We start from the raw sequence: 26484 nt of genomic DNA, 5'->3' as shown, positions 1-26484 counted from the left end.
CTCTCTCTCTCTCTCTCTCTCTCTCTCTCTCTCTCTCTCTCTCTCTCGGGGTGCCTGGGTGGCTCAGTCAGTTAGGCGTGCGACTTCAGCTCAGGTCATGATCTTACGGTTCGTGGATTCAAGCCCCGTGTCGGGCTCTGTGCTGACAGCTAGCTCAGAGCCTGGAGCCTGCTTCAGATTCTGTATCCTTCTCTCTCTCTCTCTGACCCTCCCCTGCTCACACTGTCTCTCTGTGTCTCTCAAAAATAAATAAAAAATATTTTTTAAATGTTCTTAAAAAAGGATTCTCTCTCTCTCTACCACCCCTGCCCTTTTCCCCCATTCATGCTCTCTTTGTATGTGTGTGTGTGTGTGTGTGTGTGTGTGTGTGCGCGCGCGTGCATGTACAAAACTAAACTTTAAAAAAAGTAATGGCTTAAAGTCTCTAGAAATTGTTCTAAGGGTATACAACAAATGGAAAAGCACATGTTTTAAAAAATCCAAGTCTCATTAAGAACAGTGAGAGTCTGGGGCTCCTGAGTGGCTCAGTCGGTTAAGTGTCCAACTTTGGCTCATATCATGATCTTTTGGTCCATGAGTTCCAGCCCCAGGTTGGGCTCAAGGCTGACAGCTCAGAGCCTGGACCCTGCTTCAGATTCTGTCTCCCTCTCTCTCTGCCCCTCCCCTGCTCGCTTGCTCGCTCTCTAACTCTCTCTCTCTCTCAAAAACAAACATTAAAAAAAAAAAAGAGGAATAGTAAGAGTCTGTTTGATTTGAGCCAGGACCTGCCCCCATTACCCCTCTTCTCTTTTCCTGCCACCTTAGTTCAATATGGTAGAAGCCTCACTAATCGGCAAGTGTTTCCAAGGAACACTGGACCCTTGATTCTCCAGCTGCAAGTCTGAGGCAACAGTTTCCCCCCAGGAGGTTCAGCATCTCACATCTTCTCTGGCTCCATGTTGCAGAAGCTCTGCTCCATGCAGGAATAGCTGAATGGACTCGAACTTCCACTCATTCTCTGTCCATAGGGAAAGTCTACCCCAGACATGGCAGGCTAAGAATATTAGGATCTGATTGCCCTACCCTAGCTTGCTCAGGGGAGGTAAAGCTCCACACCAGAAGGGGCAAGACAGTGGGCTACCATCCCTACCCAGATCTTCACTCATAGATTTAGGAGTCTTTCTAAGAAAAGCTGATTGCTGCTTCCACCCCCAGCTCCAATATGGAGATACAGAGGTTCAGCCCAGAGGGAAAAGTAGGCTTTGATAACAGAGAGCTCTGCAGCTTTCCCTACAGGGACTGATGTTTTACAACAGAGCAGGTGGAAGTTCATATCTGATTGTGGTGTAGGGAACAGCGGAAATCCTGATGGTGAGCAGTTAAGAGGAGGCAGGAAGCGCTGTGATACTGGGAATAACAAAATGGTGCATCAGCTAAAGGTTTAACAGGAAACAAAGGGAATAAGCAGCCAAGAGGACTCTTCTGGGATCAGAGCAAAATGTAAAGGCTAGCAATATCTTGACTCTGCGGAGGGACCTGATATGATTCAAGTCCATCTGTGGAACATTTTATGCCCAAAAGTATTTAATCAAAAACAGTAAAGCCATCAGCCAGAAGTTAGTGGACGCTAACAGTGGCATGGGATACCTGTAGAGTCAAACCCACCAGAAACTTAATGAAGAGAGCTGGGAAAGTGAGAGGCAGAGAGAACCGGAGTAAAACCACGGTCACCCCGCTGATCGAGAAGACCAACTGTATGCTCAGCTGTGCCCTCTGAGGAACAACAACTGAGGCCACGTGCTGTGAGGGAAGAAGATTTTTATTGAACCAGTGTATTGAGATCACTAAACAAGCAAATAATGACAACAAGTCCTATGGAGGAGGAGGGAATTATTATCTACAAGTGGCTATAATATAAAATGTCCATTTTGAGTAACAATCACAGCAGAACACTTGGCGTGCAAAAAACTGGGTATGTCATCCACAAAAAGGGGAACAAAAAGCAGACAACACAGACCGCTTTTGAGGGCATGCAGATGTGGGACTGAGCACACAAAACCTTCAAAGTAGCCACCATAAACATGCTCAAAGAACTAAAGGAAACCATTTTTGAGGAACAAAAGGAAGATAGGATTACAGTGTCTCATAAACTAGAAAATATCAATTAAGAGGCAGAAATTAAGGAGAGCACTTGTGATGAGCATTGGGTAATAAATGGAAGTGCTGAATCACTGTACTGTACAGCTGAAACTTATACTGAATGTTAACTAATTGGAATTTAAATAAAAACTTTTTTAAAAAAGATTAAAGAGACAAGTTATATAAAAGAAACAAATGCAGATTCTGGAATTGAAAAGCACAATGACTAAGATGAAAAATTCAGTAAAGAGGCTCAATAGTAGCTTTGAACTGAGAAGAAAGAATCAGTGAACTTGAAGACAGATTGTTAAAGATTATGCAGTCTGAAAAACAAAGGGAGAAAAGAATGAAGATTTATAGAGCTTTCTGAAATCTTAGGCATCATGAAATGAGCCAACACATACATAATAGGACTACCAGAAGGAAAGGAAAAGATATAAAAGAGCAGAAAAAAAGTCTTCAAGTAGATAATGATTGGAGCTTCTCAACTTTAATAAAAATTATTTTTTTAATTTATAATAGTTTATTGTCAAATTGGTTTCCATATAACACCCAGTGCTTCTCCCCACAAGTGCCCCCCACCACGACCATCACCCCCTTCCCTGCCTCCCCCTCCCCCTTATTAATCTATACACCCTCGCAGCTTACCAAGCTCCAATTAGATTAATCACATAGAGAGCCACATTCAGACATATTCTTCTAGAAACGCTGAGAGACCAAGACAGAGAAAAGGTACAAAAGCCACAAGAGAAAAGTACTTTATCACAGCAGCAGTATTAACACCTGACTTCTCATTAAAAATATAGGTTAAACACACACACACACACACACACACACACACACACACACACACACACAAACCCACATAATATAGGTCAGATAGCAATGGGATGACATATTCAAAGGGCTGAAAGAAAAAACTGTTAACCAGGAAACATATCAAAAGTGAAGGCAAAAGTATGTATATTCTTAGATAAGCAAAAACTAGGTGAATTTCTTGGTAGCAAATTCATGTAAAAATGACAAAGTAAGTTCTTCAGACTCAAACAAGTGGCACCAGACAATAATTTAAATACGCACACATGTGCACATACACACACACACACACACACACACATACACAAAAATACCTATAAAGGTAGTTATGTAGGTAAATATGAGACCATATAATTGCGTATTTTTTCTTTCTTAATGGATTTAAAAAACAATGTATAAAACAACGTATATAATTGTAATGTCAAGTCGATAACATATAGGTATATAATATATTTGACAGTAACAACATAAGTGAGGTGGGTGGTACCAAGGTTGTACTGAAGTAAGGAGTGGCAAAGATGGCTTCTCAAATGATAGAAAGAAATGAGAAGAAGCAGAAATGGTAAATACAGTGAGTCATATAACACATTCTATAAATATCTACTTTCTGTCCTATAAAAACACAAGCTACTGAAACTGAGTCAAATAGAAAATCTGGGTAGACCTATGACAAGTAAATTCTTTGAATTAGTAATTTTAACTTTCCCAAGGAAAAACCCAGACCTAAAAGGCTTCATGATTAATTATACCAAATGTTTAAAGAACAATTAACACCAATCCTTTTCCAGCTTATTCTTCAAGGCCAGTGTTACTCTGATATGAAAACCAGACAAAGATATCACAAGAAAAGAAAACTAAGAACTAATACCTTGTTTTTCTATATTCCCTATGCTATAGTTTCCATCTCCATGACTTACTTATTTTGTAACTAGAAGCTTATACCTCTTATTCCTCTTGATGTATTTTACCCGTTTTCTTCACTCTGCCTCCCCTTGGCAACCAGTTGTCCATTGTTTGTTTTTAAGAGTCTGATTTTATGTTTGTCTTTTTTTCTTCTTAAATTCTACATATGAGTGAAATCATATGATACTTGTCATTCTCTTTCTGAAGCACTTCAGTTATCTTTATACCCTCCGTGCATTTTGTTGTAAATCTTATCTTTTGTGTGGATGGCTGATTAGTATTCCATTGTGTGTGTGTGTGTGTGTGTGTGTGTGTGTGTGTGTGTACATGTTCTTTATCCATTCATCTATTGATGCACAGTTAGGTTGATTCTATAAGTTTGGCTATTGTAAATAATGCTGCAATAAACATATGGGTGCATTTATCTTTTTGAATTAGTGTTTTTCTTTGGGTAAATGCCCAGTAGTAGAATTACTGGATCATATGGTAATTCTACTGTCCATTTTTTGAGGAACCTCCATACAATTTTCCACAGTGGCTGCACCGATTTACATTTCCACCAAAGGTTCACAGCGTTGGGTTTTTCTCCCCCCACATCTTCACCAACACTTGGTATTTCTTGCCTTTTTTATTCTAGCCATTCTCACAGGAGAAAGGCAATATCTCACTGTAGTTTTGATTTGTACTTTCCTGATGATTAGTGATGTTGAGCATCTTTTCATGTGTCTGTTGGCCATCTGTACATCTTATTTGAAAAATATTTAGGTCCTCTACCCATTTTTAATCAGGTTATTTGGGGAACCAAGCAGGCTCTATGCAGTCTTTGCAGAGTCTGACACAGAGCTAGATCTCATGAACTGTGAGGTCATGACCTGAACCAAAATCAAGAGTCGGATACTTACCTGAGCCCAAAGATTCTTCCTTTAAAGATTATTTGAGAGAATTCTAATTCTGAATTTTATATGCAATATTCAGTATATGTAGTGATTGGTGTTGGTGTTAACCTATTAAACATATTTTTTCCTTCTTTTATGTTCATGAAGACAAATTGAGTGGCAGCAGTAATACAAACAAAAGACAAAAAATTGCCCAAGACTTTCTCAACTCTATTGACCAAACAGGCGAACTCTTGGCAATGTTTGAAGATGATGAAGTTGATGAAGTTAAACAAGAAAGAATGGAGGTACAGTACAGTCTTCCCTTTTTTCAGTAATAGAATAGCCATTGCAGTTCTTATGCTATTTGATTCTCTTCTTCTGTTCTTTGATTGTTGTCTGCATGTCTGAAGGCAGCATTGTACAGCCTTCGGACATGACTTTGGGAGACAACTTCAGTGCTCTGTTTCTCTGTTTCCTCCTTTGAATAGGAGTCGATTTCCCTAACCTTCTTTCCAAGTCTTACTTTTACTGTTACCATTTTATCCGAAGTTTGTTTTTTATCCCAAATCACCCAGTTATCGTTGTGGGCAAAGGTAATTTCTCCCATTTTTGCGTTGGCATATAGCGGAAAAGCTGTTTTCCAGAACATATCCACAGGCTGTGAATGGACTCAAAGGCTGAGGTAATATTCAGGGCAATTACGTGCTTTACATCACTGTCCCACAAAGTTAGTGACATGTGTTTGGATTCCCTTGATATGTTTTCACAATAGACACAAAAATTATTTGCCTTCTATTTGCCTGAGCTATCTATTCATAAAATTATTGTTTCCTTAAATATTTTGAAAATAAAAATGACTGATTTCATTTGAGTGGCTTCCAAAATACAAAGCATTATTCTTAATCTTCCTATTATTATACTGCCACCTGTAAAAAGAAAAATCTCCATTTTCCCTTCCTCTTTAAATTGGACAAGAGAGGTAGTCCAGAACTCCGAAAGATCATGCAAAGTGCCTACTTTATCATAATCTCTATGCATGCTAAAAATATAATTATTTCATGTCAAATTTTGGAGGAAGTCCAATAGACATACATGCTTTGTAAACTTTAACAACCTTCTTTAAAGAATTAGTATGCTTAGATCATGAACTGCGATCTAAAGGCAATGTTCTTTTTAGGTATCAATTACCTTAGAAATGTGTGGTTATCTTGGTTTGGGGCAACTGCAAATGGTTTTCGTTCGACTTCGCCGGGAGCCAAAATCATGCTAACTTGTCCAAAGCAGATGATAAACATATATTTCTGATGTCATTATGGCCTAAACAGGATATGATTGTTTAGTGGCATGGTTTCACTTACGATGCATTATACAGAGAGCAAATGTTGTCTATCCTTTTTTAAAAAAACATTTTTTATGTTTTACTAATGGGCATTAAGAAAGATTCATTAAGGAAGGACTCTACATGAAACATTAATGAGATAGAACCATTAGCTTTTCAGTTTTGCTGGGAAGATCTCTGTCAACCAAGCCCACTGCCTGGAAGGACATCCCACGATCAAGGAGAAGAGGAGAACCGAGCCCGTTGGAACACTAAGCTCAGAATAGCAGGCTCCTGTGGGCCTGGAAAATGATGAGTCAGTAAGGTGTAAGTTAAAGTCCATAAAATATCTGGAAAGACAGGGGAGGAAAAGCTTGGGAACTTATGCAGTTTCTCTTCCTCTTTTCTGCACTTACACATGACGTAGTGGGAACCAGGATAATAAAATATCGATCGTTGATCAAAATAGTCGCAATGATGTGTTAAGCATCAGATTGGCAGTCTTTTCCGTAAGCTGTGCATCGTAACTAAAATCTTTTTTTAACCAACATAACAAAGAGCAGTTTTGAGATTCTACTCATCCAAATAACAGAGTTTAACTGCCTAAAAAATGCTGAACTTAGAGACATAAGTGTAGACAGTAGAAAGTGGAACCATTAAGAGCATAGGCCTCGCCTGCTTCTAATTTAACAGGTTATAGTTTCAAGCACAAACCGCAAGTGCGGCAGTCCATATGAAACCGCTTTGGGCTCACAGGACTCTCTGCTTTTCAAGTGCAGCGGAGTAATCAGTCCTGGCATCACTCAGTGATTTCATTTTTCTCTAAGCATCACTTACTGTTGCAGAAATTTTGTTTGCTACCTTCTTCCCAAGAATGTATGAAAATGGTATAGACCTACCAACAAAGCTTATTATTGTTTTGCTTCCTTTCTTTTTCTTTTTCATTTAAATGTAATTTAAAGGAGAAAAAAATTTAGAGGCATAAAAATTCCCTTGGGATCCTAGCTGTTTCTCAAAACATTGAGCAGACGTACAAAAAGCTGAGTCCTTTCCTGTTGTTTTAGGTGACTCTATGTGTGCCTGGCTTTGTGTTTCATTCCTAATGTACTTCATCATTATTGAATATTATATGACTTGAAATATTAAAAAAAATCTAGATTTTTACTTTGATTTCTACTTGCTAGTCCTTCATCATGATAGTTCACTAACTCTTACCCTATTTCGTTTTCCCCCAGCACCAAATTTTTAACACTTGGGATGAGATATAGTAGATCTCTATGATCCGTTATCTTAAGATTCTTCCAAATTATCAAATAAAAATTAAGTAATGTTCACAATTGCTTTTGAGAAACTAGGAAAGAGAAGCAGGGATTTGGTAAGCCTAAGAGTGCAAATAAATGCTCACCCTTTTCTCACCTCCACTTAACCCCCACCCCAGAATGACAGCAGGTGTGTTTTACTGTTAATCCTGTTTCTAACGTTCTGATCAACGAAATGTGTCTGTGTCAACCAAAGGCCAAGAGGGTATCACAAAATGTTCCAGATAGCTTTGGGTTTTGTTAACAGTGACTGCGGTCACTCACAGAAGAGCCTTGCCTAAGATCCAGTGACTCACTCTACTCTGAAGGAACCTGAGAAGCTCAAGTTTATCGTCAGTCAAGTGAACTATCTGGTTTAATAAACTACTAGGTTTGTGAAGGGGATGTAAACAATGACTACTTAAAAAATGGGATGAACTCTACCTCCTGACTAATCCTTAAATTGATAAAAAGTAAACAAGTAAGTAAAGCTTAGGCCATCAGAGAGAACAGCTTTTTAAAAGCAAATTACAGAGCCGAAACCCCAGAGGCCTGATACTGGAATCCAGAAAGAAACCACGACGGGGGCGGGGCGCCTGAGTGGCTCAGTCCCTTAAACGGCAGGCTTCGGCTCAGGTCATGATCTCATGTTCGTGGGTTCGAGCCCCGCTTCAGGCTCTATGCTGACAGCTAGCTCAGAGACTGGAGCCTGCTTCAGATTCTGTATCTCCCTCTCTCTCTGACTCTCCCCTGCTCACACTGTCTCTCTCTGTCTCTCAAAAATAAATAAAAAACATTTTAAAACAACAACAACAAAAAGAAAGCACAATGGGATACATAAAATTTAAGGTCACTTAAAAATGTTTTTAATTGACTTATGATTGAATAACATTCCAGGTGGCCATCTGCATTAACCTAAAGTCATTGGCCATAGATTATAAAACACGTTTCTCATAAAATCTGAATGATCTAGAAGTCAGGTTCACCATTCAGTTTTGCCCCAAGTAATACGAGGTTAGGATTCCTGGGAAGGTTGAGTCCCCGTGTTAACTGTTGGTGGAACTGAGGATACTGGGAAACACACCGAAGAAGCTGACAGGTGGATTGCTAATGACGTTCTCCATCTTCTGGTTTTAAGTATGTTCTTTCTGCTCTTTCCTTTTTCTATTTTTCTGTTGTTACCATTTTTTAATTATAATAGAATGTAAAAGAAGATGCCTTTTTTTAAGGTAAGATAGTTCAAAAAAAATCTTAGATAAGATTTATCATAAAAGGAAAAAGGCTAATAACCCTAATGAGATAAAGGTTTATAAATTTGAGAAAAAAGAATTAAACAGTTGAGTTTAAAAATGAAACCCAGAAAAAAGTTTAAATGTATATGAGATTAAGAAGTATAGAATTCACATACTGGAAAGATAGAGTTTATATGTATATACATACATGATATATACAGATATGCATCTACATTTACATACATACTATTATGCCTGTGTGCATGTGTGCTGTACGAATAGAAATACAATTTTAGTAGATTTTTTAAGGTAAAAAAGACAATCAGATAAATCAGACAAATGCAAATGCAAATGCTAGTGGTAGCAATATTCGTTCAGAGAAAAGAGGATTCGAGGGGAAAAGCTTTAAAAAGGAACGATGTCAGTAATTTTATGTTACCAAATGATCCTGCCTGTGGTGAAGATAGTAAATACAAAATGTTAATCATCAAATCCCAGAGAATTGAAATACACAAAGTAAGAGATTGTAGTAATGCAGGGAGAAAAGTTAGAGAAATGCATTTGTTGACTCTGGAACACACTGTTCTTGGTACTTAACAGATTGACTTGGGGGAAATTTTTTTATTTGTAAAAATTTAAGTTTATCTAATAGATGCAAATGAAGAATTTTATAAATGAGCAGCAGTTTTAAAATCCTACCCAGGTAACTCCGAGGATACCGTGGTATTCTGGTGGGGATCTAGCCCCCCTCCCTCCACACATTTTCCTCACTCAGAAGAACTTTGATGTTATAGCATATATCTTTATATCATCGGTAAAAGAGGGGCCTCATCATTTTTTAATTGGAAGTCAGTACAAAACATCACTATTCAACTTCTCATGAGGAGTATTTCTTTCATACACAGATACACACTCAGTCAACAGATTTCAAAAATATACAAATATATAGAGCACATTACCTTGCCAGAGCAGAAAAAGTAAACCTGAAAGGAATAACAGGCATTAAATGAACAAAACCCTAATTGATTGAAAATTTAAAAAGAAAAAACAACTAATAGAAGCAACTAATAGACCAGCAACAAATTAAAATGTATTACCATCAACTGTTTGAATTAACAGCAGTGAGAATAGTCTATGTAAAATTTACAAAATTTAGACAAAATCTTATTTAAAGTAGAGGCAACTTTTTAGATTTTAAGCCTTTATTAAATTGGAAAAAAGTAAAAGAAACTAAAGATTCACCTAGAATTAGAAATTTCATGCCAAAAAGAAAAAATGAAAATAAAAAATAAATGCATAAAGTTAGAAAACAATTAATTAGAGGGCCCCTAAATGGCTCAGTTGGATAAGCATCCAACTCCAGCTCAGGTCATGATCTCATGGTTGGTGAGTTCGAGCCCCACGTTGGGCTCTCTGCTGACAGCTCAGAGCCTGGAGCCTGCTTTAGATTCTGTGTCTCCTTTTTTTCTGCCCTTCCCATGTTTGTTCATTCTCTCTCTCTCTCTCTCTCTCTCTCTTTCTCTGTCTCTGTCTCTGTCTCTCTCTCTCAAAAATAAGTAAACATTTAAAATTTTTAAATAAAAAAGAAAACATATTATTGAATCTACCAATTTAAGGAACTCTTTGCAAAAATAAGAACAAATGGTGGAATGAATCTATGGCAAGTCTAAATAAGAAAAATGGAAAGAAAAGACAGCTAATAAAAATTAGCCAGGAGCAGGGACCTAGCCATAGACTGGAACAGCCAGTTTGCATGTAGTTCTGCACTCACATTTGTAAAACCTGATGGAATGAGTATCTTCTTATGAAAATGTAAATGATTAATTTTACTCAACAGATAGTAGAAAACTGGAATAGACCAGGAACCTTGGAAGAAATGCTAAATATTTGCAAAGAATTCTGTCCTCAGCAGATTCTGAATCCAAAATGATTTATAGTGCTCTTTCAAACGTTCATAAAACAACTCATTGTCATGCTATATAAACTCTCTCAGAGTAAAGAAAGTAAGGAAACCTTATTAAACTTTACAGAGTATCATACTGTAATCTCATTTATGAATATGAATGCAGGAATCTTAAAATATTAGCAATTTTAATTTGGCAACATAGTATAATGAGGAATGTACTGTGACCAAATAGGGTTTTTTTCATGAGTTTCAAGCATGCTTGAATATTAGGAAATATATTAGTGTTAAATACCCAAAAACTAGGTCAGAGGAGAATAACCATATAATTATTTTAGGAGATGAGAAAAATAATAAAATTCACTTCCTATTCTTTTTAGAAATTCTCAGTGAACTGGAAATATAAAAGTTACCTCCATATTCATGATAAAGAATATCCCACTCTAGTAAACAGACATCATTATAGTTTGAAAAATATTAACAGAGTTCCATTAAATTCTAGAATGCCCATGTTATCAGTTTATTTGCCAGAGTTCAGGGAGCATTAGCCAGTGCAATAAAGACCTCGCTATTGGTAGGGGACAAAAATCATCAATATGTACAGATAATATAATTTTTATTAGGTAATCCTTGAGGATCAATCTAGGGGTGCCTGGGTAGCTTAGTAACTTCAGCTCAGGTCATGATCTCATAGCTTTTGAGTTCAAGCCCGCATCAGGCTCTGTGCTGACAGCTCGGAGCCTGGAGCCTGCTTTGAATTGTGTCTCCCTCTCTCTCTGTCCCTCCTCTTGCACTCTGTCTCCCTCTACTTGCACTCTTCCTCTCTCTCTCTCGCTCTCTCGCTCTCTCGCTCTTTCCTTCAAAATAAATAAATAGTTAAAAAATTACTAGAACCAATCAAAATCTTCATTAAATCATATAGATACTTTAAAAACCAGTAGTTTCCCCAATATTTCATAATAGTTAATAAAAATTAGAAACAATCTCAGTTAAAATGATACAAAGGAGAAGTTTATTTGGAGCCAACTTCATATTAACAAGAAATGTAAGAGAAATATGAAAGTAATATTTAATAATGTACTAAGATAGGAGAGTATAAGTGAAGAAATACTATGTTCCTGGATATAAAGATAGGGTATTATAAATGTACTAATTGTTCCTAAATTAATTTGTTAATTTATTACTTAATGAAATTTTAACAAAAGTCCAGAAAATTTTTGTATACTATCAAATGATATTAGAGGAATTGAGTGATAAGAAAGATTAGAGTAGCAAAGAAATTTTTATTAAAGAATAGAGGGCAGAATTCAGTTTATCCTACCAGATACATGTCACAAAACTATTCTCGTCAAAATAGTGACACTGGTGTAAAACCCAATAAGCATACCAATGAAGAGAATACTGTCCATGAAATAAGTGTAGAGAAGACTTTGGTCACAATAAAGGTGGGTTTAGAAATCAATGAGAGAAAGGTGCCAAACAGTTGGATAACATTTGGAAAGGAAAACACATATAGTGCCTAACCTTAGACTGGCCCCAGAATAAATGTAGGCAGATTAAAGAACTGGTTATGGAAAGTAAAGCCATTTTTAAAGAACAAATGCATACAGGTAAATGTCAGCTTGTGGAAGGACTCTCTAGGCTTCTGATTTCTAAACAAGCTTTTCAAGAACTACTTTGGCTGTTAACAAGTGCACTGTTGGAAGTGGAGATGGAGAAGTGGTCTATTTGCATATAAATTTGTGAAATCCTAAATTAAGAAATTTAAGAGGTTTCTTTTAAAACCTTTAAGAGGCTTTTGTATACAAATATATATTGTGAATTTTTCAGTAGTGGAAACTGAATCTATTAAAGTCTTGTGAAAGGAAAGCACAGTTTGGAGACAAAAAAACCACAAAGGAAATGACTGTTAAATTTAATGATCTAAAAATCATATAACTTGTCTATGTCAGAAAAAGAAAGACAAAATTGAAAGACAAACTACTGTAAAAATGTGATAATATACTAATATCATTTATTTATACAGATCTTGTAGTCGGTAAGAAAACATTTCCATAGAAAAATTGGCAAAGGATAATACTAGACAAATCACTGAAAGAGAAATAAAAATAATAAACATGCAAAATACCTGCTTACTTGCAATGAACCAGTGCCGTTTTTGCTTATAAAATGGTTAAGAGTAAGGTATAATTGGGTACAGATTAACTGTTGGTGGAAATGAAGTTTGATAGAAACCAGAAACTTTTTAAAAATATAAATTAGAAACATTTATATGCTTCAGCCCAGTAAACACATATTTGGTAATTTCTCTTTAAGATATAATCAGACATTTTGAACATATGCACATTCTTATGCCCAAGGCTGCTCATCACAATGTCAGTTATAATAGTGGTGGTAGAACTGGGAAGGAGAACCCTGAATACCCAGTGGTCAGCGAATGTGTATATTTCCTCACACATAGAAATTAAGACTAGAAGGATCTATACCAGCATGCTAACAGTGGCTGTCATCACCAAGCTCGGAGATGTAAGTAAATTGAGTCTGTAGGTTTATGCCGTTTGATTTGACATATTTATCGCTTGTGTTCCTCTTAATCCTCAACTGATGTCCTTTATTCTGCAGTTTACCTTTTCAATTTTTTTCCCATTAGAAGAATTTAGTTTATACGTGGTACTGTAGGATCGGCTTTGTGAGCAAATGAAGAAGGCTCATATTATATGAGGAACAGGAGCATTCACCAAGACATAGTGTCACACAGACTATATTCAGAGCTATAATAATGATCTAAGAAGTTTAAAATAGTTAACATTGTTGCATGATTTCAATGAACAGAAACCCCATTTCAAATTGAAGTGAACAATTATTAAATAATTAGGGAAATTGTTCAGGTAAACAACCAGAGGTAGATTTGGCCTCAAGCAAGGTTTGCTATCGGGATTCACAATATGTCACTGGATTCGTAGCTCCATTTCCCTGTAATTCTTTCCTTCCTACCTTTGCTAGGTTTTTTTTTCATCTCATCTTTGAGCTGACTAACCTCCTAGGGGCACTAATGCCATAGTAGCCCCAGGCCATGATAGAATGTTTTTGTCCAAGATTGACTCTGAAAATGCTTATATCACAAAATCTTCTGAAACACCTACCACCCATAGTAGCCAGGAGGATAACTTATTCTGATTGACTTAGCCTAAGTCATTTGCTCCATCCCTAAAGCTGAAGGTGCACTCAGCCCCTCACAAAGGCATTGATTGCTGGAGCTTTAGGAAGAGGGAATGAGTGCTGGAAAGGTAGCTTCAAAGGTCCATAAGGGTAGAGGATCTATTATTACAGTCAGAATTGACCAAGTAATGTATTACAACCTCGACTCTGCCTGGATCTCTAGGAAGTTTTCCTTAAGAGATAACATGGAGAATGAGGAGAAATCGTTTTCTTTGGATTCAAGCAAATCATCCATCCTTTCTCCCACTCTTCAACTCATTCAGCATTTATTCATTGAGACTCTTCTGTCAGTCACTCTCCTACCCTCTGAGGTTGTGACTGTACAAAAGACAAAATATAGTTTCTGCATCCACAGTACTGTTGTAATAACTGGCAAAGAAGATGTGTACCCTCTTAAGGGGAATACAGGCTCAATACATGGTCCTTATTCTGGTTGGTGTGGATTTTGAACCTTCTTGGTGGATCATTGGTTGCATAATGGAGCCCTGTATTTTGTTTCCCTTGCTATCTTATTTGAAATTCAGTTTTTTTCTGAGGTAAAACACATTACTTCTTTAAGAAATCTTTATGACTAGCCTCAGACAGGACCATAGAATTAGCTTCTGTGTAGTTTGCTGAAGAGGGCAGAAAACAGAATAGAACTAGGGTACATTTTAAAACATGAAACGATAGTATGTCAGGGTGAAACTCTGACAGATTCATCAGGAGAGCACATTAGTATGTCTGTGTATTCTTTTGAAGGTAATCTTGGATCACATAATTGAAAAATATGAAATCATTCTTCAGGGAATATTAATAGAAATACCTCCCCCAAAACCTTTGGTAATTCCAGCTCCACAGTGCATAATTACTGTAATTTAGTATTTTTTTTTCTGGCCTAGAAACTGCAGAACAGGGAGTTAAGGATTACATGACTTTAGGAGAACCCACAGGTAGGTATAATGTGTTGCTCTGAAATTGATTTCCATTCATGACTTTATAGACTTTATCAAAGTATTTTGTATCCACGGCTGGAACTATCTTCTAATTATGTAATGGCAAAGATCTGTATGTTCATTTCCATAAAAGCTTGTCTAAACATCAGAAAGGAATCTTCTGGAGAAGATATTTTTCAATTAATGGTATGAAAAGTTACAGATTTTATAAAAATAGAACGTTCCCTCACTTACCTAGGTTTACAATTTTAGCCTTAATTCATCACATATGACAGATTGTTCTTAAGGGATTTTTTTAGGCTTTTTCTTAATCATCTGTGAACTCCATAGTTCTAAGGGTAGAATCAGACTTCTGCTTTGATTATAGTATGAAACTAGAAATGGTTGGGTTTTGTTGGGTTTTTTAACTGCTCTGTATTATTACAGCGTGTTTAATTGCTTGGGTTATGCTTTACTTGGAAAAAAAATTTAGTGCAAGATTAGCCAAATGACTACCATCTCTATGATAAAAATTTTAGTGCCATACCCATTTTGTCTTCCACCCTCAGACCTATTCTTACTAATCCTCTTTAGGTGACATTTAAAAGAGTTCTTGCTGCCCTTTCCCTAGGCTACTGGGCAGCTAAATACATGGTGACAACATTGAAACAATACTCATAGTAACCGTGCTTTTCCAAATCCAAAGCGAGATTTAAGATTTGATGCCTACAAGTATCTTTCATTATGTGGATAGAGTATTTTATTTATTTGGGGAGGGGGATAAACTTTATTTTTTGAAATTTATTTAAATTCAAGTTAGTTAACATACAGTGTAGTCTTGGTTTCAGGAGTAGAACCCAGTGACTTACGTATGACACCCAGTGTTCATCCCAACATGTGCCCTCCTTAATGCCCATCGCTCATTTAGTCCCCCCCCAATCTCTCCTTTGGCAACCCTCAGTTTGTCTCTGTATTTAGGAGTCTCTTATGGTTTGCCCCACTCTCTGTTTTTATCTTATTTTTCCTTCCCTTCCCCCTATGTTCATCTGTTGTATTTCTTAAATTCCATATATGAGTGAAATCATATGATATTTGTTTTTTCTCTTATTTTGCTTAGCACAGTACACTCTAGTTCCATCCAAGTTGTTGCACGTGGCAAGATTTCCTTTTTTTTTTGATTGCCTGTGTGTGTGTGGGTGGGCGCACACGCCCACCCACACACGCGCCACACCACATGCTCTTTTTTTTTTTTTTATTGCTTTTTATTTTATTTTTGAGAGACAGAGAGAGACAGCTGGAGCAGGGGAGGGTCCGAGAAAGAGGGAGACACAGAATCCGAAACAGGCTCCAGGCTCGAGCTAGCTGTCAGCACAGAGCCCGACGCGGGGCTCGAACCCACGAACTGTGAGATCTGACCTGAGCCGAAGCCGGATGCTTAACCGACTGAGCCACCCAGGCGCCCCGACACACCACATGCTCTTTATCTGTTCATTAGTCAGAGAACATTTGGCCTCTTTTCACAATTTAGCTATTGTTGATAGCACTGTTGTAAACATTGGAGTGAGTGCATGTGCCGCTTCAAATCAACGTTTTGTGTATCATTAGAATAAATACCTAGTAGTACAGTTGCTGGGTCATAGGGTAGTTCTATTTTTAATTTTTTGAGGAACCTCCACACTGTTCTCCAGAGTGGCTGCACCAGTTTGCATTCCCACCAGCAGCGCAAACGTGTTCCCCTTTCTCCACATCCTTGCCAACATCTGTTGTTTCCTGTGTTGTCAATTTTAGCCATTCTGGTAGATGTGAGGTGGTATCTCATTGTGGTTTTGATTTCTATTTCCCTGATGATAAGTGGTATTGAGCATCTTTTCATGTGTCTATTAGCCATCTGGAAGAGTATTCATGTCTTCTGCCTATTTCTTCACTGAACTGTTGTTTTTTAGGTGTTGAGTTTGGTAAGTTCTTTATAGATTTTGGATGCCAACCTCTCTATCCAGTATGTCATTTGCAAAGTTCTTCTCCCATTCTGTAGGTTGCCTTTTAGTTTTTTGGTTGTTTCCCTTGCTGTCTAAAAGCTTTTTGTCTTGATGAAGTCCCAATAATTCATTTTTGCTTTTGCGTCCCTTGCCTCTGGAGACCTTTCTAGTAAGAAGTTGCTGCAGTCGAGGTCAAGGACGTTGCTGCCTGTTTTCTCCTGTAGGATTTTGATGGTTATAGAATATTTGAAATCAGAACTTGGTAGTAAAATATAAGAACAATGATTACCATTCACTTCCACCTTTCCCACATCAAGCGAGTTTCAATTTTACTAAAACAGAGAACCATTTTTGAGAGTAAAGATACACACCAGCACTGCAAACCAAACATTTGTGTCTACCAGCCGTAATGCATGTGTGCAGGTCTCGCTGGGCTGCTGTGTTTAGTCTTGCATAAATGGATATTTGACTAACACATCTGATTATACTGTTCAATTAGGTTTTTATGGAATCAATCAATATTTTCTTTCCCAAATAATTTCAGTTTGTTCTTTTTAAAATCATATCCTTCTCTTTTAAAAGATCCATTGCGAGGGTTTTCTTAGAGATCAGTCCACCAACTTGTTTATAAAACACCTTGGCAGAGAAGAGTTTTAAAATATCACCGAATTTAAGAACACCACAGGATTTACCACTAATTTACATTTAATGTTTATAGTTCTCAAATTGTGGTTGTTGTAATAACCAAAATATTTTTGCCCTGAATATTTTGTGGATTATATTTCTCTATTCTTTCTCCTTCACCCACATTCCCCACAGTAGGTGGGCAGATTGTTGTTACATAGTCTGGCTTTTATTTATCTGTGTTGGTTTAATCTCTACAAGTTAGTAATTCTAAATATGAAAATAAATGTACTCTGTGGCAAGATTTTTGTCTTTTTAATCCTGTAGTTTATTTAGTGGAATTAAAAGCTCATTGCTTGTTTGGTATAGATAATTTCCCTCTGTTCCTGTGTTGTATCCATGCTAAGAAGCCACCTTAACTTCGGTTCTTAATGTAGCCACCACTTCCTGACATCATGCCAATCAAGCTTACTCCTAGATCAATGCGCTCCTCATTTAGAAGAATTCTATATGAGGCTATAAATATTTAGTGATCAGTGCAATCCATTGTGTTCGTATGTCTGTTGAGAACTATCCTTTTCATAAAGCAGTGGTCCAAAAGGCAGCTCAGATCTTGCCAGGCTTCTGCTATTCAAGATTCTCCATTTTCTCCAGAAGGGTCTCAACTTCTTAGCATGATAGTAATACATTTTTTATAATCTAGCCTCAAATAGCCTTTTCATCTTCATCTCTCACCATTCTTGATCCTCTTCTTTTTTAATATTCCTTCCCCAAACAGGCATGTGCGCGCGCGCACACACACATACACACACACACACACACACACACACACACGCTGCTTGGATTTATAGTTCCCTAAACAGGCGTTCACTTTTCTTCCCTTTGCTGAGCCTTCTCCATCTGGCAATATCTAAGTTCAGGTATATAGTAGGTGATAGATTATAAGTCATTGTATTTCCTTAATTAACTTACTAAATAAGGTCCTTGAAAGCATGGACTTAGTTTACTTTCAGATCTTATGTACCTAGCACAGTGCTTTAAACATTATAAACTTTCAATAAATATTTTCCAAATAAAGTAACTAAAATAGGTATAATTTTGTAGCTAATGTATGTATCATTAATCTATCCTTTGGGATGATTTGAATGTTTTTTGTTTTATTTAAAGAATGCAGTTTTGGGGCAGCTGGGTGGCTCAGTCAGTTAAGCATCTGACTTCAGATCAGGTCGTGATCTTGCAGTTCGTGGGGTCAAGCCCCATGTCGGGCTCTGTGCTGACAGCTCAGAGGCTGGAGCCTGCTTTGGAGTCCGTGTCTCCCTCTCTCTCTCCCCTTCCCCCACTTGCACTCTTTCTCTTTTTCTCAAAAATAAGTAAAATATTTTTTAAATATTTAAAGAATGCAGTTTCCAGGTATATAAAACCAGTCATTTCTGATTCACATAGGATTCAAAGAGGATATCATAACTAGTTATGAACCCCTATGAACTTTTCATATCAGGAGTTCTCCAACAAATCTTTTTCAGGAGCTTTCCAGTTGTTCATGGGTTTCATTGCTCACATAGCTACCTGTTCAAACACTAATAGTGGCTGTTCCAGTTTTAGCTATGGAAGTTCTTCTAACCATACTACTTCAGCATTGATCTCTGCTGTGTCCCAAATTTGTCTACAAACTGATGCTGAGCATCAATTCCACTTTCAATAGGCAGATTTTGTCTCAAAAGGACCAATATCATCTGTGACTATTGGTCCATTCTACCTATTGGCCAATTCAGAACATTTGGCAATAAATGTTTCATACTTTTTCTCATGTATTTGTTACAGTTGTAAGATTTAATAATTTACCATCTTCAAATAATAACATATACTTAGTTCTCTGATCCATTAAATACCCCTTCTGGATAATTCTTTTACTTATTGGCTGATTTATATCTAGAAGATAGTTTGATTTTGCAGGTGCCTTAAGTTACTCTTGAATTTTGTGTGGCATGAAAATTTTGCATCTCCACTCATTGTACTTCATACAACAGGGAAGCATTGTTTCACTTAGTTCTTCCAACACCAGGACAAGTTACCAACAAGTCACCACATTCACAGAAGTTACTTTTGAGTTTAATCTGCTTCATGTATGATATTGATAAGCTATGGGGCTTTGAATTAATAATTGTTTAATAATTGCCATTGCTACTGTGGTTACAAGGAGTAATATTTAGCCATATTCCCACGATTAATATGGCCAAGTAGTAAACTGTTTCAAGCAGGATTTTAAAGTAACTAAGTAATAAGTATTAACAATTTGGACATTTTGAAGTGTTTGTTAAATCTTCCTTTTAAATGCCCTTTTAAAAGTCCCTGAAGAAAGGACATTGAGGTTTTGTAGTTATTCTGCATCTCAAACAGAAGACAGTCATTGATAATGGGTTTTTTGACCTGCTCTCACATATGGAAAAGCTGTAAGTACAAAAGTAACCATTTTTTGTGAAAACACACTAAGAAAACTCTAAATCTCTGGGGTAATTGGTTTTATTTTGAAAAAATACCTTATATATAAAAGCTCTACCAGAGCTTTTAAATAATTTAAAATTAGACTCTACCAAAATCCAGCACATCCACAGATATCTCCAAAAAATACTATTGTATTCCTTTGCTGTATCTGCGGAAGTTATCTGAGTGAGGGGGGAGACTGGCAGGGGAGAGGAAGATGCGGGGGTTGGGGAGGAAGAGAGAAATAGATGAGGGAAAATGGAAAAAAAGAAGACAAAAAAACGCAATCTTCTTCCCTGGGAGTAGCTCTGTGGAGTTCCTCTTATCCGTCTGGGTTTAGTGGGGAGGCTCTTTGAGTCTAGGAAGGCTGTTTCCTTCTTGTCCTACAACAAGTTCTTCATAATCAGTAGAAAAAGTAAGATGGTTTAATAAGGCAGTTGTCACTGTCTGTAAAAGCAAAAATGCCTCAAGTAAAATGTGGAGGAATTGTCCACATTATCTGAAGCAGTTCCTTTTGATAATCCTTTATATGGTTCTGAAGTAGACAATACAGTACATTTCTTGTATAATTAAATATTGCTTAAGCTTTTCCTATGAATCATAAAAATACACGGTGAAGGTTTTTTAATGTATTATAACCAAAGAGTGATGAGTTATCTTGGTTGCCTGGATATTATTTCTTTGGGATATCAGTCATCACAAACTCATAAATTCTTCTATAAAAACCTCTCCTCATGGTATTCTCTTAAATCATCCCAGTTACTTGTGTGGGTCTTGTGTACTTCCAAATATAATGATTGTAGTTTGGCTGATTAAATTGGGGAGTTACCCAAAGAACTGTGGGTTCTCTGAGGCAAGAGACAGCCATGAGAAAATGTGTAAATCCTTTGTAATGCACTGTAATGTTGAATCTCATCTCCACCCTTCGCCTCCTTTCCCTGCCTTCCCCGCCTCCCGCCCCCCATAAAGAAAAAGCAAACCAAAGCTAGGGAGAAAAATCTCATCTTATTTCAGCTAGAAAATGGATTTTGTTTAAATTGTACCAAGAATTTTTCAGTGTTTACTTGGTTGTGGAGAAACTGACTCTCCCATATATTAGTGGAAACATAAGATGATACAGCTTTTGGGAGAAAAGCATGACTATCTGTCAAACACATGAAAAGAAAAAACAAACTCATATGCCCTTTGACCTAGAAATTGCATTTCTAGGTACTATGCTAAGGAAATAATTGAACAAAGGCTTTATTTAAAACTCAAATGTGTTCATTGCTATTTTTAATAGAAAAAATTTTAATCCAAGAAATACTAAATTTGTAATTTCTTAGCATAGCTTCTGACATATAGTCCATAGGTTCAAAATATATATATCACATCTACTTAAATACTATTTTGTGAATATATTAATATTAATACTTACTAATACATTAGATCATGTACTGATATATTTATATAATTATCAATATTCAATATTGTACTTTTGAATTGCTTTTTGGCCTAATTTACATAAGAATATTTAAAATGTATAGATATATATTCCAAGTGACGGAATATTTTGTTTGTGACCCTATTAGGTGTTTTAGTTGCTTTTTTGCATAGCAGTCAAATATATTTAGAAATACTGTTTTAGCCTTAGGAATTTATTAGAATTTACTTGGTGTTTTCATATGAGATGACCTTTTATAGCTGATCCATGGACAGCACAGGGAGATTTTGATGTGTCTACCACATCATTATTAATAGTATTCACTTCCTTTTTATCATTAGTCTACAAACTCTTTTTGATCACAGAACCTTCATCAGGGAAAATTTGAAATTTAGTTAGATATGTGAATAGATTGTTTTCAGACTAAGATTTCATTCACACTTAGAACTTGCACTGACACCTGCCCTAGCAAAAAAAACCCAATCCTGGGTAAATCTAGTTCTCTGCTTATTTTATAGCCACATCATGCCTGTTCCCCAGCAGCAGAACATGACTGGAGGAAAACACAATCAAGCTAACTAGTTATGACTTCAGATTGACAACTAAGAGCCTCAAATTGGCCTTAGTGCTGCCCGGCAATTTTAGAAAATCCACAGTGCATCCATTCTGCCCCTGACCTTAACAACTATTTAAACTTCTCCTGGCTGGGTAGACCTCTAGCACTTCTCTTGTCCTTGCTCAGCTGATAAATGTGCTTCCTGTTTCCCTGAGAAAAGGGGAGCAGTGAGAGAAGTTCCACAAGTTCCTACCACAACCCAGTAGGCTTCATTCATTTCTAGCCAACGGAGAAGTGCTGTGATTGCCCCTGCCCCGACACAGACAGAAACGCTTCCAGCTACTTTTTGCCCTCTTTTACTGTAGGACTTCTCAAAAGAGCTTGCATTTGTTCTCCTCCTATTCTCTTTAGAACCTGCTTGAATCACATTTTCATCCCCACTGTCCTATAGAAATGGCTCTTGTCAAGGTCACAGTAGCCTCCACTGTTGCCAGGTATATTGGTCAGTCGTGTCAGTCGTCTGTCTCCCTCCAGATGTTCACTCTCAGTGGCTCTCAACCGGACAGACGCATTGCCACTTGCGGACTTTGTCACGTACTGTCCCCTAGCCCTCTCGTCTCCCTCAGAGCTCTGCTCACATCTCACATCACCACAGAGATCTGCCCCAACCTTACAGTAGAGAGATGCTACGGACTGAATTGTGTCCCCTCATAAAAAACGTATGTAGAAGCCCTCTAATGTGACAGTATTTGGAAATGGGGCCTTCGGGAGATAATCAGACTTGAAGAGGTCATAGGCAAGGCTTTTGTGATGGGACTGGTGCACTTGTAAGAAAAGGAACAGACACCAGAAATCTCTGCCATGTGAGGACACAGCTGTCTGTAAGCCAGGAAGAAAGTCCTCCCTGGAACCTGACCATGCTAATATCTTGATCTAGGACTCAACAGCCTCCAAAACCCCGAGAAGTAAATTTCTGTTGCTGAAGCCACCAGATGTATGGTATTTGTTACAGCAGCCTGAGCAGACTAAGCCAAGAAGAGTCCCTCTCCTATCCTATCCTTCTCCTCCCACTTCCCCTACTATATTTTATTCATAGTGTTTATCAGCCTCTATCTTTTATATGGTTATTGCTTGTCTTCCCCCCGCTAGGTAAGCTGCAGGAGGTCAAGAGCATTGTCTTCTTGTTCACTACAGTGCCCACAATACAGTAGAGCTATAGTAGGTGCTCTATAAATATATGTGATACTAACAAACAAATTAATAATAATGAGCATATTTTCAAACATCTGTAAATCATAGATGTTTCACAATTCAGAAAGCATTTCTATTTTTAGTGCTTTTGCCTTTAAAGGGATACATAAGTTATGTTCATTCACTTTAAATATCTGCTAGCATCCAGTGGCCACCAGAAAAGTTCAGCAAATTCACAACTCTTGGACTCTAAACAGAAAAAAAACATTCATTTGTCTTGAAGTTCTGTAACTTTTACTTACTTTGCTCAGAGGTGACCTGTGAGACTCTGGGTGACACAAAAGATCTCTGTGTGCGTTCTGCATCTCAGTTCAAAATGTTGCAGAGACTCTGTTATCAGTGGTCTTCGTTTTTTAATTACTGTACCAAGTGAGGTGACACCAACTACACCATCCTCTCCCTGAACAAACTACTCACGACAGTGCCACGGTCATCCTGTGCATGTGCGAGTGCTGCCCTCCTCCAGGATGTTCGCTGTATGCAACTCTGGGGCGTCTGGACCAATTAAGGGTAACACTGTCAGTCCATGTAAAGCATGTTCCATTTTCTTTAATTAAAAAGAAATATAAATAAGCGTTCTACTATTTCTTTCACGTCCCAACTGGTCATTTGGGGCACCCCACATTTTTTTCTCGTCATTAATCAAATAGAAACCAAGAGGCATATTAGAAGTAAGTCGTTCACTGCAGTGATGTTTCTGTAGCTATCTCCTTCACTTTCCAACCATTTTTGCTGTATACAAACCAGTTGTCCCAAATTAGGAGAGAAAAAATTTAAGCCTTTTTCTTTATTGTTGATGGAATGCTTCATCAGTAGAAAACAGGCGCTCCTGTTTTGATTCATACGTATCCTTGTTCTAACTTTGTCTGTCTTTTCTTTCTGTCTTCTTGATGTAATTGGTTTGGATGTAACTGTTATTAACAGTATATATATATAATGGGATTTTGAGTTTTGCCCCAAATCTTAAGATTTTTTTCTTTAATTTCTTTCAGTTAATGAGATTACCCTGTTTACCTTTATTGATATAGCCCATATGTTTTTATCTTATTTTATTATTCTGTCTTTTATGCTACGCTGCCCATTTTCTGTCATGGTCTCTAATTTGTAATTTCAGAGCATACCATCATTTAAAGCTCTTAGTGGCTATTTTTAAGTTCCGAGGAAACTTAAACCTATGTGTCTCAATTTATCAACCTTCAAAATAAATTAGTACTTTTTCATTTGATAAATATGCTTTGACTCCCCACTAGGTGCTCGCTGCTATACTTGATCTGGGGGCATGGGGTAAGACTCATCATATAGTTATTTCCTTGACAGAATGTTTGATATACCAGAGAAATAGACATAATAGTAATGATAGCAGAGTCCTGTATAGGACTTACTACAGGCCCAGACATTGTTCTAAACCCTAACATGTATATTATCTCATCTCACAGTCTATCCATGGAGTAGGTTTTATTATTATCCAGACCCCTTTGCAGACAGAGGCCTGGAGATGATGCCTTGCCTAGGATCACAGTTTAAAAAGTGTTAGGAAGAATAATGGGGGTGTGGACTATCTGGAAAAACAAAATAGTAGAGAAGCAGTGATGTTTATCTGGAAAAAAACCCTTGAGTTTGATTGTATACAGTTACTAGCCTCCCTAATGTCAGGGCTGATAAAGATATTTTGCTTTATTTTTGCTTCTCAGGTAATTTCTGAGCAGAATCACACATATGAAAAGATAATGGATTTATCATACTTATTTTTCAAATGTGAATCATTGTTATCTTAAATCCACAATTTTCAAAACCATAGATGATAAGAGAGTACTGTGTCTTCTTTCAAAACTTTTAGAAACACATGAAGGGCCAAGGACAGTCAGTTATTACATATTGATGTGAATCAGATTGCTTACATCGTAACCATTAACTGAAAGGAACTTTCTTTAAACAATTTTGGTTAGCAAGGAAGAAAAAAGTTGTGAACCTTCGAGAAATTTGAAGAGTAGAGAACATTAAGTGATTTGCTCTATTGCATGCTTGTGGGGAAAAAAAATCAAGAGAGAGATGCTAGGAAGTTGAGATTTCAGAAATAATGTGAGAATCTATCAAACACCAACTTTGTGTTTTCACAATTTTGCATAGTATTGGTCCATATGGGAAGGGGACAAAATTCTTTAATTTGCCCCTTTGGATCCCTCCATAAACTGAGTATAATCCAGAGGCATCGGGTTAAAGAGCTTTTTTAGATTACATGAGCCATTAGTCACCATTTAAGACAGTATTTCTCTGAGAAGATGCATTTTTAATTGAAAACAAAGTTTTAAGATACAGTTATGAGTTGGAGTATTCTATAACTTAGTTTTAAATGTGAATCTTTACATGTTCACAGATTCAACAATCCAGAACTGCTTGTCATCTCTAGAAATTCTTTTATCGAGTTGTTTTCTCTTTAAACAGTAAACTACTGGTTTTAGAAACCAAGAGTGAATAAAACTTCGGTACCTCCGCCTGCTTTTTTCTAAGGTTATGTAGGAAGATCTTTTTTTCTTGATTAAAGGACTTGATGATTGCATTTAGGCCTTCGTATAATTTATGTGCAAACTACTGGCCATGTCCTAATGGTAAATTAATCATATAGATTAATGTGCTGCTGAATAAAAGAAATGTTGGTTGGATAGGAAAGGGTCAGTGTTTTCAGGATAATAAAGCAAAGTTGTCATGGGAGTTATACTTCAATAGGAGTTACCACTATTCTTTTTATACTTTTTGTTACGCTATTCTTTTTGTAGATATAGATTTAGAGAGGTGACTCTGTATAAAGATCATGGATTCATATGAAGACTAGAGGTGGCAAATAAGCTAAATTTATAAAATATTAATTCATAATTTTTGTGATATGTTGCTCAGAAAACTAATTAACTCTACAAGTAGACGCATTTCTCACGTTGTAAGGATGTGCATCTTCTAAGCAATCTGAGAATAGAAATACAGCTGGGCCTCAGGAACTACAGCTCACACACCAGTAAAATCAGCTTTTTCTTTCTCTTTCTGATCTCTGCTTCTCTTGTTTTAAGAGTCTTCAATTTTCTCTCCCTGTTGAACTGTGTTTTTATTTGGTAGATAACATGCTGCCAACAGGTGCTGGCAAATGAGTTTCATCACCTAAAGAGAAATAGACCCGGTTGTCCGGATTTCCAGTTTCAAATCTCTGGAGGTGGCTCCTGCTTGACCCAGCTTGTGCTGGGTGTCCCGGCCTAGACCTGGCAGTGTGGCTGGAAGGCAGGGCCAGGCTGCAGCACTCTGAGGAGGCTGGCAGGGTAGCCTTGCACTGATGGGGACCGCGAGAGCAGGTAGACAGTGCCTGAGCCACTTACTGCCCCAGACCATCCATCCATCCATTCACTCATCATTCATCAGCACGCCCACAAATACACTGGAGCTGATCTCGAGACCCTCAGTATTTTCCTTCAAAAATGATTTTCATAATCCAAATCTAGTTTTCTTCTTAAAAGCTGCAGGGGATATTACACAGTTCTCTGAGACTTAAAGGAAAATGGCTCATGAGAGAGTAAATCTAGAAATCCCAGTA

General features: G+C 37.2%; 1 protein-coding gene across 3 annotated transcripts in view; it reads left to right on the top strand.

The window, feature by feature from the left end:
* The window catches only part of SUPT3H (SPT3 homolog, SAGA and STAGA complex component), a 498445-nt gene that overhangs the window by 348817 nt on the left and 123144 nt on the right, over positions 1-26484 (top strand). For all 3 annotated transcript variants that reach the window (XM_029945224.1, XM_029945222.1, XM_029945223.1), the window contains exon 6: positions 4881-5020. In XM_029945224.1, coding sequence (XP_029801084.1) covers positions 4881-5020 — 140 coding nt within the window. The remainder of the gene's footprint in view (positions 1-4880; positions 5021-26484) is intronic.

This window comes from Suricata suricatta, chromosome 7 (assembly GCF_006229205.1).
Source record: "Suricata suricatta isolate VVHF042 chromosome 7, meerkat_22Aug2017_6uvM2_HiC, whole genome shotgun sequence".
NCBI classification, from domain to species: domain Eukaryota; kingdom Metazoa; phylum Chordata; class Mammalia; order Carnivora; family Herpestidae; genus Suricata; species Suricata suricatta.
This window is presented reverse-complemented; position numbering and strand designations above follow the sequence as displayed.